This window comes from Camponotus floridanus, unplaced genomic scaffold, assembly GCF_003227725.1.
Source record: "Camponotus floridanus strain SB8 unplaced genomic scaffold, Cflo_v7.5 scaffold80, whole genome shotgun sequence".
Classification (NCBI taxonomy): domain Eukaryota; kingdom Metazoa; phylum Arthropoda; class Insecta; order Hymenoptera; family Formicidae; genus Camponotus; species Camponotus floridanus.
In genome coordinates, this window is record NW_020229850.1 from 640,607 (window position 1) to 655,780 (window position 15,174).

Below are 15,174 nucleotides of genomic sequence, written 5' to 3' on the forward strand. Positions count from 1 at the left end.
AAGACACGATAGACGAATTTGTAATAATTTCTTACGGGTTTCGGGAATGAGATTGCAGTATATAAATGGATTTCCTGTAAATCGTTCAAAACAGGTACAAGTCGGTGAATGATTAATCACGTAACATTGTGCGTTCTGACCGCACGTTCCTGGACATGGATCTTTGCATTTTAGACCGATACACGCCTGATTAGACGGGCAATCGGAATTGAGTGTGCATTCAGGTCTGCATCCTTCATAGGGATTACCCACATAATCGGGTGAACATGAGCAAGAACCAGCATTTTGCAGAACTCTGCATATTGCATTCGCACCACACGGAGATGGTGTGCACGGTGTGGCTACGTTAGGCTGTATATCAACTAAAATATGCAAAAACAGAATAATGATTATAAATTTATCTGCAAGAAAACAGCCGATGAAAAATTATGATTTTCAATTTTTTAATAATTTAATGTTAGCAATTTCTTTTTTTTTCATTTTTTCAAAAAATGATTCCACGAATTAATGAGAAGAAAGACATTTGATTTTTTTTTAATATAGTCAGAAAAATTCATTAACGTCATAAGTCATTAATTCTCTTACATTGTTGGGGAGAGCACTGCGTGAATGGATCGCCAGTATAACCGGGTGTACAGGCGCACATCGGTGTGTGACTAACAACGTTACAAATGGCGTTGATTCCGCATGCATTGATGCATGGATCGCGACACTTTTGGTTGATACAGGCCATTTTATTCGAGCATTCGCTATTACTGATGCATTCATATCGACAGTTGGGTGGCGATCCGATAAATTCTTGTAAACACGAACAAGACGGTTGATTATTGATCACTTGACATTGCGCGTTTGGCCCACACGGTGATGGTTGACAGGGATTGAGCACGGGTAATGGTTCTTCAGCTTTAAAGATAGCGATTGATTAATTGATAAGGCACGGCCATTGAAATATATATTGATGTTCAAGGTGAACAAAATATAGATTGCGAGAAAAAAATAATATTCAAAGATATATCTTTGAAAGAATATTTCTTACGAGGTGGGAAACAATTAATAAACGGATCTCCGGTCATTCCAGGACGACAGGCACAAACGGGATTATGATTAATGACATTGCAAATTGTGTTGCGTCCGCAACTTCCGGGGCAAACGTCCCGACACTTTTGATTGATACACGCTTCGTTCTTCGGGCAATCTGAATTTATTACACATTCGGGCCGGCAAGTCGGAGGCGCTCCGACGAATCCGCTTATGCAACTGCATACGGCTTGCATGTTATTTTGTCTGCATTGACTGTTCGGACCGCATGGAGACGGATTACATGGATTACTAACGGAGGGTGCTACAATACGATCAGAAAAGATTTTAATTAGAGTAAAAATAATGGAGGATAAAAATTTAATGTATTAAAAATACGAATATTTTGATAAAAATTTGATAAAAAGTTTGATAAATATTTTCGTACATATTGCAATTGCTTTATATTATATATACGTAAAATTCTTTCAAAAAAATACCTGGAGCGGGAGAGCACAAAACAAAAGCATTTCCAATCATTCCTGCAAGACAAGTACACATGGGAATATGATTGTATACATTGCACATGGCGTTTTGGCCACAAACATTTGGACAAGGATCCACGCATTTGTTTCGCACGCATGCCTGCGTGTTCGGGCAATCGTTATTCAATACACATTGTGGGCGACAACCGCTATACGGGTCTCCAAAATATTCTGTTATGCAAGTGCAAATTCCTTCGTTGCACTGCGTATTAGATCCGCAAGGTGAAGGTCTGCATGGATCCGGCTTAGACAACTGAATAGGAACTACAATAATGTCACGTGAGAAAAGGATCAAATGTGTTATCATGTCTATATATAAAAAAATTAAAATTATATACTTGCAAATAGAGAATCTTACATGAATTTATAGAACACTGGACGAAAGGATCGCCGGTATAATCGGGTAAGCATGAACAAATCGGCACGTGGTCCAGGACGCTACATTCAGCCATTATGCCGCATAAACCTGGACAGGGATCCCTACATTTTTGTTGCATGCAAACCATATTAGCCGGACATTCCGCATTGATCGTGCATTCTGGTTTACAATTTGGAGGACTGCCTCTATACGTTGGCAAACAAGAACACGATGGCATCCCTCCTATATCGCGACATTCAGAAAATGCACCGCAAGGCGACGGTATGCATGGATCTCTCACAACGTCATTTACAATAGGCGGATTCACTGCAATTACGTTATTTAATAAATATATTATTTAATTAATTTTTAGACTTTTTGGAATAGTTTTAAAATTTAAAGTAATTGTGTATATTTTATTACATCTTTGATATCTCTAATTAATTTTTTTCAAATCTACAAATGCATGATATTTTTCAGTGATAAATCAAATTTCTGATAAAAAGAAATTACTTTTATCATATTAGAAATTTTATTTATCATTGACAAATATCATGCATTTGTAAAAATTTGAAAAAAATTAATAATTATACATAAATAATTTTCGCATAATATTTTCAAGATGAATATTCATATCAAGATTCGAGCATGATTATTTAGAAAAAATAAAATCGGATTATATTGATAAAAAAACAATATTAGATAAAAATTAAAATTCATACCAGGTGTTTGGAAGCAAACAGTAAATGGATCTCCGGTATAACCATTCTTGCAAGAGCAAATTGGATTATGTTTTATGACCCTACAATTTGAATTTTGACCGCAAGAATTAGGGCAGGGATCTTGGCATTTCTGATTCATGCAAGCAAGTACGAGCGAGCAATCCGAACTTGTCACGCATTCAGGACGACACGTGGGTGGACTACCGATGAAAATCGGAAGGCAAGAACAGACTGCTTGATTGTTATTAACACGACATTGGCTATTGGGCCCGCAAGGCGATGGATTGCAAACATCTCTCGGAGTATCAACTAAAATAATAAATAGATATATGTGTCTTCCAAAATTTTTGAATTGCATTAGAAAAAATTGTAAAGTAATATCCATTTGACGGAATCTAATTTTGTACATATATATCAAATACTTCAGTTTTAACGAATTAGATTTACTAAAATAAATAGTAATTAAATAATTATATCAACAAAAAAATATATTATATAAACTTTGCTATTCAAGCAATGTGTACGGAATGAAAAATTTTAACTGATATAAAATATAAAAGAATTAAAATAAATAAAATTTGTCAAAAATATTAATATTTATAAAAATATTCTTACCAATATCGCGAATTATATTGCAATATTGGAAGGGATTGCCACTATAACCAGCAATACATGTGCAAGAGGGCTGATGATTAATAACTTGACACTCGGCAAATTGTCCACAAACGCCAGGACATGGATCCTTGCATTTTGATTGTATGCAAGCAAGAGCGGATATGCAATCTGTATCAACAACGCATTCCGGTCGACATCCGTCGTAAGGATTGCCTACATAATCTGGTAAGCAAGAACAAGATCCAACACCATATTGTTCCTTACAAATGGCATTAAAGCCACAAGGTGATGGCTTACAAGGCGATAATGAAAAAGTTGTAGCTGAAAATTGTATAAAAATGTAAAGAAATATTTTGAGTAAAATCAATCTCTAATTTCGATCATTTTCGACAAAAATTAGAGAAAGTAAATTTACAATATATTTAAAAGCCTCAATACTCTGTTTTTTATTAATTAATTAAAAATCGAAAACTAATTGTTGAATTATCTATCTTTTGCTTGAATTTAAGTATTTTTATTTTTTAGTCATTTTTTATTTTCGGAAAGATTAGAATTTTAAAGTTGATGCTTACGTGGCTTTATTGTACACTGGGTAAATGGATCTCCGGTAAAGTCGCTAGGGCAAACACACATGGGTGTGTGACTCACCACACGACATTCAGCATTGGTTCCACATGAATTCTCGCAAGGATCTTTACATTTCTTATTTATACATGCCAAATGTGAGGGACATTCACTGTTGCTAATGCATTCTGGTTTACAATAAGGTGGTGAACCTAAGAATTCAGGTAGACACGAGCATATGGGAGTATCACCTGCCACACGACATTCGGCGTTCGCTCCACAAGGAGATGGCACACAAGGGTTTGTTTGTTGAACAGGTTCAGGTGCTAATAGAAAAAGGAGAATGGCTATCTTAAATTTGAAACTAAATAAACGACCTAATGAATGTTTCGATCAAAATGTACACGAGCAAAGATATTAGTAAGTATGAAAAAAAATTTTAAATAAAGGTATCCTTTTCAATCCCAATCTAATATTTAATAAAATCAATTTTGTTTTTAATCAACTTATTGCAGAAACGCATTGCGTTATAAAATTCAAAATATAAGTAAAATATTTTTTTTTAAATTTACATATACTATTTATTCGCATTGGAATTGTTAAGACAACAACAATTATATTTTCACTAGGATTTTGTGATTCCTTCAAGAAGTTTAGATTCTTACGTCGTGGAAAGCATCGAATAAATGGATCTCCAGTGAGTTCTCCACAACTACAGATAGGATTGTGGTTGATCACTTGACACGTAGCTTGGATTCCACATGCACCAAGGCAAGGATTTATGCACTTTTGATTACTGCAAGCTTCTGTCAGAAGACATTCGGAACTGACAGTGCATTCTGGTCTACATGCTGGCGGTACGCCAAGGAATCCGGCAACACACGAGCATACTGGTTGCCCGTTGTTTTCTCGGCAAATACTGTTGGGTCCGCAAGGCGAGGGTGAGCAAGGATTTCCCTTTGGAATATCTATATTCGACATGATGATAATTTTTTTCATTCAGCTTCCAAAGATGTCACGCAAGCAAAATACAATAATGATAATAATAGAATAGCAATGTGATTGGTAAATTGTAAGTAACGGAGATAGAAACATCTCTACTTTACTATAGTAATATTATCTAAAGGATTTTGAATATATCGATTATTAATCAATAATAAATGTTTTTGTGGGAATTTTAGAAATTCTAAATTGGTCGTTAATTGATTAATATTTATACCTGCGAGAGAACATTGAACAAAGGCATTGCCAGCCATTCCGGCTGGACAGGTGCACATAGGTACATGATTGTACACGGAGCATAATGCATTTTGACCACATGTATTCGGACAGGGATCCATGCATTTGTTGCGAATACATGCACGGTCGAGGGCGCAATCGGTGTTTGTGACACACTCGGGTCGACAACCTACATAAGGATCACCCTGGTATTCGGGCAAACACGTGCAAATGCCATTGTTGCATCGTGCATTTGGACCACAAGGATTCAAATCGCAAGGATCGATAATTACCGATGGTGCTATAAAAGGAAATAAAATTTGGAACTAAATAATGTATCGAAACGAAATCAGAGCGCGTTAATGTTTCTCCGTATAATTTCGGATATCATATTTATGTTTGAAATATCGACTTCATATAACGAAATAAAATGTCTAAAAAATTTTAAAAAGTGTTTCCGAATAATATATTATCATCCGATAAAATATTATCATTGTTAATATTCCAGTTTCAAATAATAATCGCAGAAAAGTTTTGTAATAAAAAAAACAGAAAATAAAAAACTAAATTAAACTTTCACATAATCTTTAACGTCCAAAGTTAAATTTATATATACGAGAGATTTTAAGAAATACGCGTTATAATTCGCGAGACTTTCCTTCAAGGCAATTCTTTCGTAATTATGAATATAAAAAGCTTCTTACTTGTAACTGGTCTGGGATAACAATTACTGAACGGATCACCAGTGTATCCTTCGGGACAAGTACAGACGGATACGTGATTATAGACTGTACATAAGGAAGTGATGCCGCAAGAGCCTAAGCAGGGATCCCTGCATTTCTCATTGTTGCAGGCGAGATTCATCGGGCATTCGGAATTCACACGACATTCGGGGCGACAGTTCGGTGGTGATCCCCTGTAGATCGGTAAACAGGAGCACGATGCTGTACCATCGATATTCCTGCATTCCGCGTACATACCGCATGGAGACGGCAAGCACGGATCTTTAGGGGCTACAGGAAAATCTAACGGTTCTGAAATTTAATAATAATAGCGGCGTAATAAACTATATGCCGTTTGTTTTTAAAAGATCTTAATCTCAGCGATGAATTAATTGCGTTCATAAAAAAATTATGATTATTAATGATAATTATATCGTGTAATATATTATTTTATATTACCCGAGTATATTGCATATGATAATATTGCAATAATTGATATGATATTATGATGATGTCAAATCAAGCTCAGAAAATAACGATCTTAGTCAATCAATTTTGAAATGAAGCCATGATTGAGTGAAAATTATGATTAATGATAATTATATCGTGTAATATATTATTTTATATTACCCGAGTATATTGCATATGATAATATTGCAATAATTGATATGATATTATGATGATGTCAAATCAAGCTCAGAAAATAACGATCTTAGTCAATCAATTTTGAAATGAAGCCATGATTGAGTTAAGTGTTGGTGAAAGATTAGGCATGACCATGGTTCATGGTATGAATGAGTGAAGCTGATGAAAGAAACAAAGTTCTTACGTGGGGTGGGGAAACAGCTTATAAAAGGATCCCCGGTATAACCGGGATTGCAGATGCAGATGGGACTATGATTGATCACTTTGCACTGGGTGCTTATTCCACATGGGTCCGGGCAGGGCGATGTACATTTCTGATTGACGCAAGCAAGATCCGAAGAGCATTGGCTGTTTACCACACATTCAGCACGACAGTTGGGGGGACTGCCGATAAAATTCAAGAGACAGGAACAAACGGCAAGGCCGTTTACATCTCGACACTTACTATTTGGTCCACAGGGAGATGGGCTGCACGGATTTGTTTCTGGCAAGACTGCATGGACAAAAGTGTACACACACAAATTATTTTCTGTATCATTATTTCTATATCATATTGTTTTAGATATCAATATTTCATTAATGTAAAATATGACTTTAAAATAATTATATTTAGAGATATTTTATTAATGTTCACTATAATGTTTAATATGAATCAGAAATTATGAATAGAAAAAAAAATTAATGCTCTTCAATAATTACACAAATTCTGATTTATATTAAAAACTATGATAAAAACATTATTATTTAAAATATCCCTAAATATAATAATTAATTAAATATATCTTTATCTCTCAATTATCTCTTAATTAAATACATCTTTATCTCTCAATATAGTAATAATAAATAATATTTAAAATTATTTCTTAATTTACATAAGAAATAATTATAGCAAAGCAATATAAATACAAATATAAAAAATTTCTTTTAATTAAAATTTGAAATTAATTTTAAACTATTTTAATATAATATTAAATTATGCATATTCTATGGCTATTATTTGGGACAAAACTTTCACAATAAAATATCTGATATATAGCTTACTGTCTTCAATTATTGGGGAGCAGTGCGTAAACGGATTGCCAGTATAGCCGGGGATGCAAGTACAGATTGGCAGGTGATTAACTGATTGGCATTGGGCATTTATTCCGCAAGTTCCTGGGCAAGGATCTCTGCATTTCAAACTTACACACGCCATTCTTGTCAGACAGTCAGAATTTTGTGTGCATTCGGGTCTGCATTCTTCATAGGGATCACCTAGATAATCTGGCAGACAGGTGCACGAGCCAACGCCGTTGTTTTCGCGACAGACGGCATTGAGACCGCAAGGAGAAGGCTCGCATGGTTTTCTAATATCTAGGGGCGTATCTGATAGAGAAAGAGAAGAAATTTCACTTAAACGTAAAAAAGACAGGTAAAGCATTATATTTCAAAGCTGGTGTTGAGGTAAAGGTTCCTTTGGCTTTCGTCTTTTCTCTCTCTTTGTCTCGCTTTCATTCTCACGTTTGATTAAGTCGAATTGTAATAAGCTTCGTATGATAGTGCGATGTAATATAGCTTTGTGTGGTTTTAATGAGTTATCATCGTCGATAAATATTTTATATCTATCGGTTTTAGTATGCAACGTATTTCATCAGCATCGTGTTCGATTTTTATCGCATCAATTAATCGAGTTAATTACAAGGTGCGGGACAAAATAGTTGTTTTATAAAACTACGTTAGAGTCTGTGGCAACTTATTGTATTATTTCCTCAGGGACGGGATCTTTGGGCTCTACATTATAATAGGCGGTGCTCTTTTCGAGTTTGTTAAATTATTTTTCTGTGTTCTCTATAACAGCGTTTTTTTTATTTTTTTCGAAAATGATATGTGCAGCATGATTCATGGGAGATTCACAGCATATGTCAAGGGTCAAAGTGCTCGTATATATGAGTGGGTTTTTAATTCGCTTTGGTACAGGCCAGTGTGAGTGCAGTAAATATTTCAATAATTACCGCAAGGATTATATGATATTCGCAGTTATATCAGTGCAGTCACGAGCCTATATGAATATACAGGCCCCGCCACCATTTTTCATAATTGTTTATCGTTATTATTGTCCTACATTAGGTTTTGGGTCAGTACGCTCAGGCATGGGGATGAGTGCGTGCCGCATTATTTTTTTTTATTAATCGCAGGGACTCGGGATACATGTATTCTATTATATGTTATTGACTTTTAATTAAGGATGAGTGCAATTAAGAGCCTAATGTCTATAGGCCCCACCACCTCACACATGACATAGTTTCATCTTCTTGTTAAGTAATCTCTTTAGGATTGTATTGCTACGCTATAGATCTTATACAATAAAATAATTGTACGCATAGATCTTATAAAATAATTCTAAGACACGTTTCGATCTAATGCGCTTCTAGAATTATGTAAATGTGTCTAATAATAATGGGACAGGACGGTGTAGTATTTATGTTAAAAATTTTTAGTTTTCTCTATTGTTCGTCAAATATTCTTCAAAATATTTTGAAAATCATATTTTCATAATATCGAAAAATCTCTGAATAATTTAACAAAATGCAACATCTTCAACTGTTGATAAAAAACATTGAGTAACTTGATTGACAGAAAATTCAGAATTACCGTCTTTTTATTACCATTAGTCACATTAGGACCAGAAGCACTTACCTGTTTCGCCCGCATGCAAACGGCGATCTTTGCAGGAAGGATTGTAAACAAGAATAAAAGATACAGCGACGCGTACTCACCCTCGGGTACTCGTTCGCATGAGCTGAATGGATTCCCGGTGTATCCGGCGATGCACGCACAAACCGCATGGTGATTCACAACCGAACACTGAGCGTTCAGACCGCACAGACTGACACACGGATCGCGACATTTTTGTTGCAAACACGCCAATTGCGGCGGACACTCGGGATTGATAGTGCACTCCGGTCTGCAATTCGGTGGCAAACCGACGTAATTTTCGACACAGGAGCACGCGGGACTCTCACCCCTCACTTGACACTCTGCATTTGGACCGCAGGGCGATGGTAGACATGGGTTCATCGATACAGGTGGTGTTTCTGCAAGCAAATAAATATTTAAATGAAAAACATTTTGCATTTAGTACGGTCAAAATTTTTATTAATATTTATTATATATTTATTTATTATATTAATATTGATTTGATCATTCAAAAGAATAATTATCTATATTGTTTATATTATATGTGTTAAAAAATCAAAACTGATTCTCACACAAACAATAAAAATATAGATTCTTTTCTAATATATTTTACATTGCTAACATTAATTAAAAATATAAAGTTTCTTAACAAAAAATAGTAATAATAATAATAAATTTATTAATTAGAATATATCAGCCGTTCTACATGTAAAATCTGTGTGCAGTATTTTTTACTCTTTTATTTTTCAATAAAAAGTAATTCTCAACAAGATATTAAATTTATTAAGTTTGTGAGAAAAAGAAATTTAAATTACTTACTCGGTTGCGGATAACATATGGTGAAAGGATCGCCTGTGTAAGATTCGGAGCAACTGCATATTGGATTATGATTAACCACTTGACAATTTGTATTCTGTCCGCATGTGCCTGGGCACGGATCTTGACATTTATTATTCAGACACGCCTGTGTCAATGAACAGTCACCGCTGACAATGCATTCTGGTTTGCAAGCGGGTGGACTACCAATTAAACCAGGTTGACAAGAACACACAGCATGATCATTTACAACTTTGCAGATGCTGTTTGGCCCACAAGGCGAAGGTGTGCAAGGCTGTTTTATGATATCTGTAAATATATATAACCAATGTTTATCACGAGCAACAATGATCGATTTGAAAGATGAAAAAATAGAATTTCATACGAATCTTATTTCCGCGTTTTAAATATAATTTGAAAAAATGAATAAACAAAGAATAAATAAAACATAAAAATATATATCTGTAAACTTACCATCCGGTATATGTGGCTGGCATAAACGGAATGGATCTCCAGTGTAACCAGGTGGACAACTGCACATTGGAACATGATTAACAACGTCGCAACGTGCGTCACGACCGCATGTGTTTGGACAAGGATCCACGCAGTTTTGATTGATGCATGTTTTGATGCGAGGACAATCAGAATTCATTGTGCATTCCGGTCGACAATAAGAATACGCATCTCCGAAATAATTGGGCAGACAGGTGCATACGCCTTCGTTGCACGCCGCATTAGGTCCACAAGGTGAAGGATTGCACAAATCTTGAGGAACTTTTGGTTGTTCTACAATAATTCTTTGTGTTTTATATCGATAAAGAAAAGTCATATAACATGTATGTATTTCTGTACAAGTTATTTATGTATAAGTAATTTATTTTATGAAAAAATTAATTATCTTTAATAAAACATATGGAATATTATTTTTAAAAATTCATATAATGTGAAAATACATACCTTTAATTACTGTACACAAAGTGAAGGGATCGCCAGAATAGCCAGGTTGACACAAGCAAACCGGTATATGATTCTGAACTCGACAATCTGCATTTTGACCGCAGGAGCCGACGCAAGGATCGCGACATTTTTTCGAGATACAAGCTTGATCTGACGGACAATCTGTATTAACTACGCATTCCGCGCGGCAGTTGGGTGGTATTCCTATATAATTTTCCAAGCAGGTGCACGCAGCTTGACCGTTGACAACTTTACATTCCGCATAAAGTCCGCATGGACTGGGGAAACAAGGATCCATCGGTGGTAGCGGCACAACTGTGTAAAAAACATTAAATAAATAATAAATTCTAAATGTATATAAAAATATGCGAAAACAATAATGATTATTACACGATTGTTAATTAGAATTATCGATAATTACCAGGTTCGGGGAAACATCTGGAGAAAGGATCGCCCGTCTTTCCCTGCGGACAGCTGCAGAGCGGGTTGTGATTAATGACACGACAGGTGGCCTCGATTCCACAAGTATTAGGACACGGATCTGTGCACTTATACTTGTAGCACGCTCTGTTCTGCGGACACTCAGAATTGACAACGCATTCCGGCTTGCAGTTCGGCGAAACACCTATGAAAGATTCTTGACACGTGCACACGGCTTGATTGTTTACAGCACGGCACAAGCTGTTTGGCCCGCAGGGTGTAGGTGAGCATGGATCCCTAACGGTTGGCTCCGTATCTACTTCTGGTTGAAGAGTGCAAATCGTAAACGGATCCCCCATATATCCAGGCTCGCAAGTACACGTAGGAATGTGATTGATGACCGAACACTGTGCCCGTACGCCGCACACGCCTGGGCAAGGATCCTTACATTTGTTGCGAATGCAAGCCTTGTTTGTGGGACAATCCGCGCTCAGGACACATTCTGGTTGACAGCCCTCGTAAGGATTTCCGTAATAATCATCGATGCATATGCAAGCGCCCGCGTTATCTCGTTGCTGACAGATCGCGTTGGCTCCACACGGCGAAGGCTCGCACGGATTCATCGTTTCCTCTAAGAAATGAGAAGATCGCCAAGCAATTAACTAACTAATAATGCAAGGATTCTAATGCATAAACAATGTTTTACGTTGATAACATGTTGCAAAATAAAATAACAATACGAGAATAATTTATGCGGGAAAAATATCTTAATTTATAAAGTATTGTTAAAAGATGAAAGAGTGCTCGCTTTTTTAATTGATATAAGAATCAGAGTAAACGTACCTTCTAGCACGCATTGCACGAACGGATTGCCTGTATATCCAATCTTACACGAACAGGTTACTGCATGATTTACTACTTTACACTCGGCGTTATCTCCGCAGGATCCTGGGCAGGGATCTTTACATTTCATATTTATACAAGACTTTTCCGGCGGGCAGTCAGGATTGATCACACACTCCGGCCGACATGATGGCGGAACGCCGATGTATGTAGGCAGACACGAACACGACGGTTGACCATTTGCATTCTGACAGATTGCGTTTGGTCCGCATGGTGAAGGAATACAAGGATCGCCCTGATCCTTAGGTTCCGGAGGAACTAAAATATTAATACAGTTTGTATCTATCCTTTTAATTTTCACTACATCAAAAATTATTATAAGCTCTTACATAATGATTGAAGAAATAAATTCTTGTCATTTTTGAAGATCATTAAAATTATATCTTATTATCTCGATATATTACAAAAATAAAATTTTATTGATACTACAAAATTATATTATATTAATATTATTTTTTTATATTAGCTTGTAGAAAATATTGATTCTTACTTGGAATGTCGTAACAACTCTTGAATGGATCTCCCGTCTGCGTAGGCAGACAGCTGCATATCGGCGAATGGTTGATCACTTCGCATCTTGCGTTCAAACCGCAGGAAGCCAGACACGGATCTGTGCATTTTTTATTTACGCAAGCTCGCGTTGGTGGACATTCAGAACTAACGACACATTCTGGTCTACAAGATGGCGGAGAGCCGAGGTAACCCCGGAGACAAGAGCACACAGCGTGATCTTCAATATTACGGCATTGACTGTTCGGTCCGCAAGGCGAAGGTGTGCAAGGATCTTTTCGAGATTCTGGTACTGCAACATCCGTAAGATAAAAATTAATTTCGCAAAGCGATTTTAATTTAAATGTCGATAGAGAAAATTGATACAATAAAATTAAAATAATAACAAGGCAAGAGAAAAGGAACAACTGTAAAATATTATTATATACCTGTAGGTTGAACACGACAATTGACGAATGGATCACCTACGTATCCAGATGGGCAGGAGCAAACAGGAATGTGATTCACGACGTCGCATCGCGCATTCTGACCGCATATTCCGGTACAAGGATCTTTGCATTTATTCTTCAGACAAGTTTTATCGCGAGGACATTCGGAATTGAGAATACATTCGGGACGACACGCTTCATAAGGATTACCGATGTATTCAGGCAAGCATTTACATTCACCGTTATCACATACAGCGTTTGAACCACATGGAAATAGAGCGCAAGGATCTGTCGGCGGTGGTTCTGTAACTATAAAGACATTTATTATTAAAGAAAAATTGCTCAATCGTGTATCTTGTAGTGCAAGATATACAATATTTTTATAGCACCACAATATATAGAGATTTATTTCGTTATTCTAACAATTATAAAATTTAAATTTTATCATTTATATATCACATAGTTGCAAAATGTACGGTGATGCTTTTTATAGACTCCTAACTTCTTTTTCTTCAGGAGTAATTTGTCTATCAGTTTTCACATTGTCTTATCAGTTTTTCATAAACTAAATATGTTTATATTCATTTAATATGATGCGTTATTTTACATTTTATTTATTACCTGGAGGAATAATACTGCATTGCGTAAATGGATCACCGGTGAAACCTTCCATGCATGTGCAAACTGGCAAGTGATTCAACACGTGACATTGAGCATTTATTCCGCACGAGCCTGGACATGGCTCCGTACACCTTTGATTAACGCACGCGAGATGACTTTTGCACTCGGAGCTCAAAATGCATTCTGGTCGACATTGTGGCGGTACGCCAATGTAATTAGGCAAGCAGGAGCACGCAGGATTGCCGGATATTATTTGGCATAAGGAATTGGGACCGCAAGGCGACGGGGTGCATGACGGTGGTCGTTCAGTTATCGGGAAATCGGTAGAAACTGAAAAACAATTATTATATATATTTACATTTAGAAAAAATGTATATGATTAATTTGCGCGCATGATTGATATGACATAAACATTTTTTGTAGAAGCAAATCTTATAGAAAATATTTCAATTAATATTAATGCATGAATATAATATATAATGCTTACCGTGTGGGGAGCACAAAGTGAAAGGATCTCCTGTGAAACCGGCAGGGCAAGTGCAAATCGGATTGTGATTTTTCGTAGTACATTGCGCTCTCAATCCACAGGAATTGGGGCAAGGATCCGCGCATTTCTTATTTACACATGCGAGATGTAGTGGACATTCAGCATTAACGATGCATTCTGGCCTGCACGATGGCGGAATGCCCCTATACTCTGGTAAACAACTGCATACGGCTTGACCATTAACGACTCGGCATTTACTGTTGGGTCCACAAGGCGATGGAGAACATGGTTCCAATGTTTCTAAAAAGAATAATATTGCATAGTAAATTTTTCATAAAATTTTTAATTATATTAATTATAAATTATTATTATTATTATTATTTGAAAATAATTAATTTATTGTAGTTTTTGACAGTTGCCGTTAATATGCTTTTTTGTTTACAATTAATAATAATTATTAATAAACTAAATAAAATAAATTAATTAAATAAATAAAAATTATTAAACTACTCATTAGTGTAATATTTAATTGTAATTATATAAATATAACATTTAAAACATACTTGTCATTTCCTCGATTTCGCAAGCAAAGTATGGATCTCCGGTATATCCTGGTGGGCACAAGCAGACAGGAACATGTGCTTGTACATTGCATATAGACAACGTTCCACACGTATTGGGACACGGATCCGTGCATTTAAAGCCAACACACGCCAATTGCGGTGCGCAGTCGTTGTTTGTTTCGCATTCTCTATGGCACCCTTTGACAATGTCGTAAGGATCACCGATCAGATCTGGTGGACATCCGCAAGCGCCCGCTCCGTTTCTCTCACGACATTGTGCATTAGGACCGCAAGGATTCGGCGAGCACGGATTCGACACAGGCCTGTCTGTCGCTAAAAATATGCACAAAAATATATGTATATAAACGAATCCCCTATCTAGCAATT

The 15,174-nt window shown here is 36.1% G+C and overlaps 1 protein-coding gene across 1 annotated transcript in view; it reads right to left on the reverse strand.

The window, feature by feature from the left end:
* Positions 1 to 15,174, reverse strand: part of LOC105250109 — a 105,351-nt gene that overhangs the window by 29,334 nt on the left and 60,843 nt on the right. The window contains exons 53-76 of the mRNA XM_025414443.1: positions 14,788 to 15,120; positions 14,225 to 14,524; positions 13,738 to 14,067; positions 13,117 to 13,425; positions 12,669 to 12,980; positions 12,119 to 12,436; positions 11,277 to 11,906; positions 10,856 to 11,170; positions 10,373 to 10,684; positions 9,902 to 10,207; positions 9,163 to 9,480; positions 7,448 to 7,771; positions 6,591 to 6,899; positions 5,744 to 6,073; positions 5,041 to 5,340; positions 4,487 to 4,789; positions 3,830 to 4,147; positions 3,258 to 3,578; positions 2,643 to 2,951; positions 1,921 to 2,247; positions 1,518 to 1,826; positions 1,037 to 1,342; positions 586 to 903; positions 36 to 362 (exon numbers count right to left, since the gene is read on the reverse strand). Of these exons, the coding sequence (XP_025270228.1) occupies positions 36 to 362; positions 586 to 903; positions 1,037 to 1,342; positions 1,518 to 1,826; positions 1,921 to 2,247; positions 2,643 to 2,951; positions 3,258 to 3,578; positions 3,830 to 4,147; positions 4,487 to 4,789; positions 5,041 to 5,340; positions 5,744 to 6,073; positions 6,591 to 6,899; positions 7,448 to 7,771; positions 9,163 to 9,480; positions 9,902 to 10,207; positions 10,373 to 10,684; positions 10,856 to 11,170; positions 11,277 to 11,906; positions 12,119 to 12,436; positions 12,669 to 12,980; positions 13,117 to 13,425; positions 13,738 to 14,067; positions 14,225 to 14,524; positions 14,788 to 15,120 (7,884 nt within the window). The remainder of the gene's footprint in view (positions 1 to 35; positions 363 to 585; positions 904 to 1,036; positions 1,343 to 1,517; positions 1,827 to 1,920; positions 2,248 to 2,642; positions 2,952 to 3,257; positions 3,579 to 3,829; positions 4,148 to 4,486; positions 4,790 to 5,040; positions 5,341 to 5,743; positions 6,074 to 6,590; positions 6,900 to 7,447; positions 7,772 to 9,162; positions 9,481 to 9,901; positions 10,208 to 10,372; positions 10,685 to 10,855; positions 11,171 to 11,276; positions 11,907 to 12,118; positions 12,437 to 12,668; positions 12,981 to 13,116; positions 13,426 to 13,737; positions 14,068 to 14,224; positions 14,525 to 14,787; positions 15,121 to 15,174) is intronic.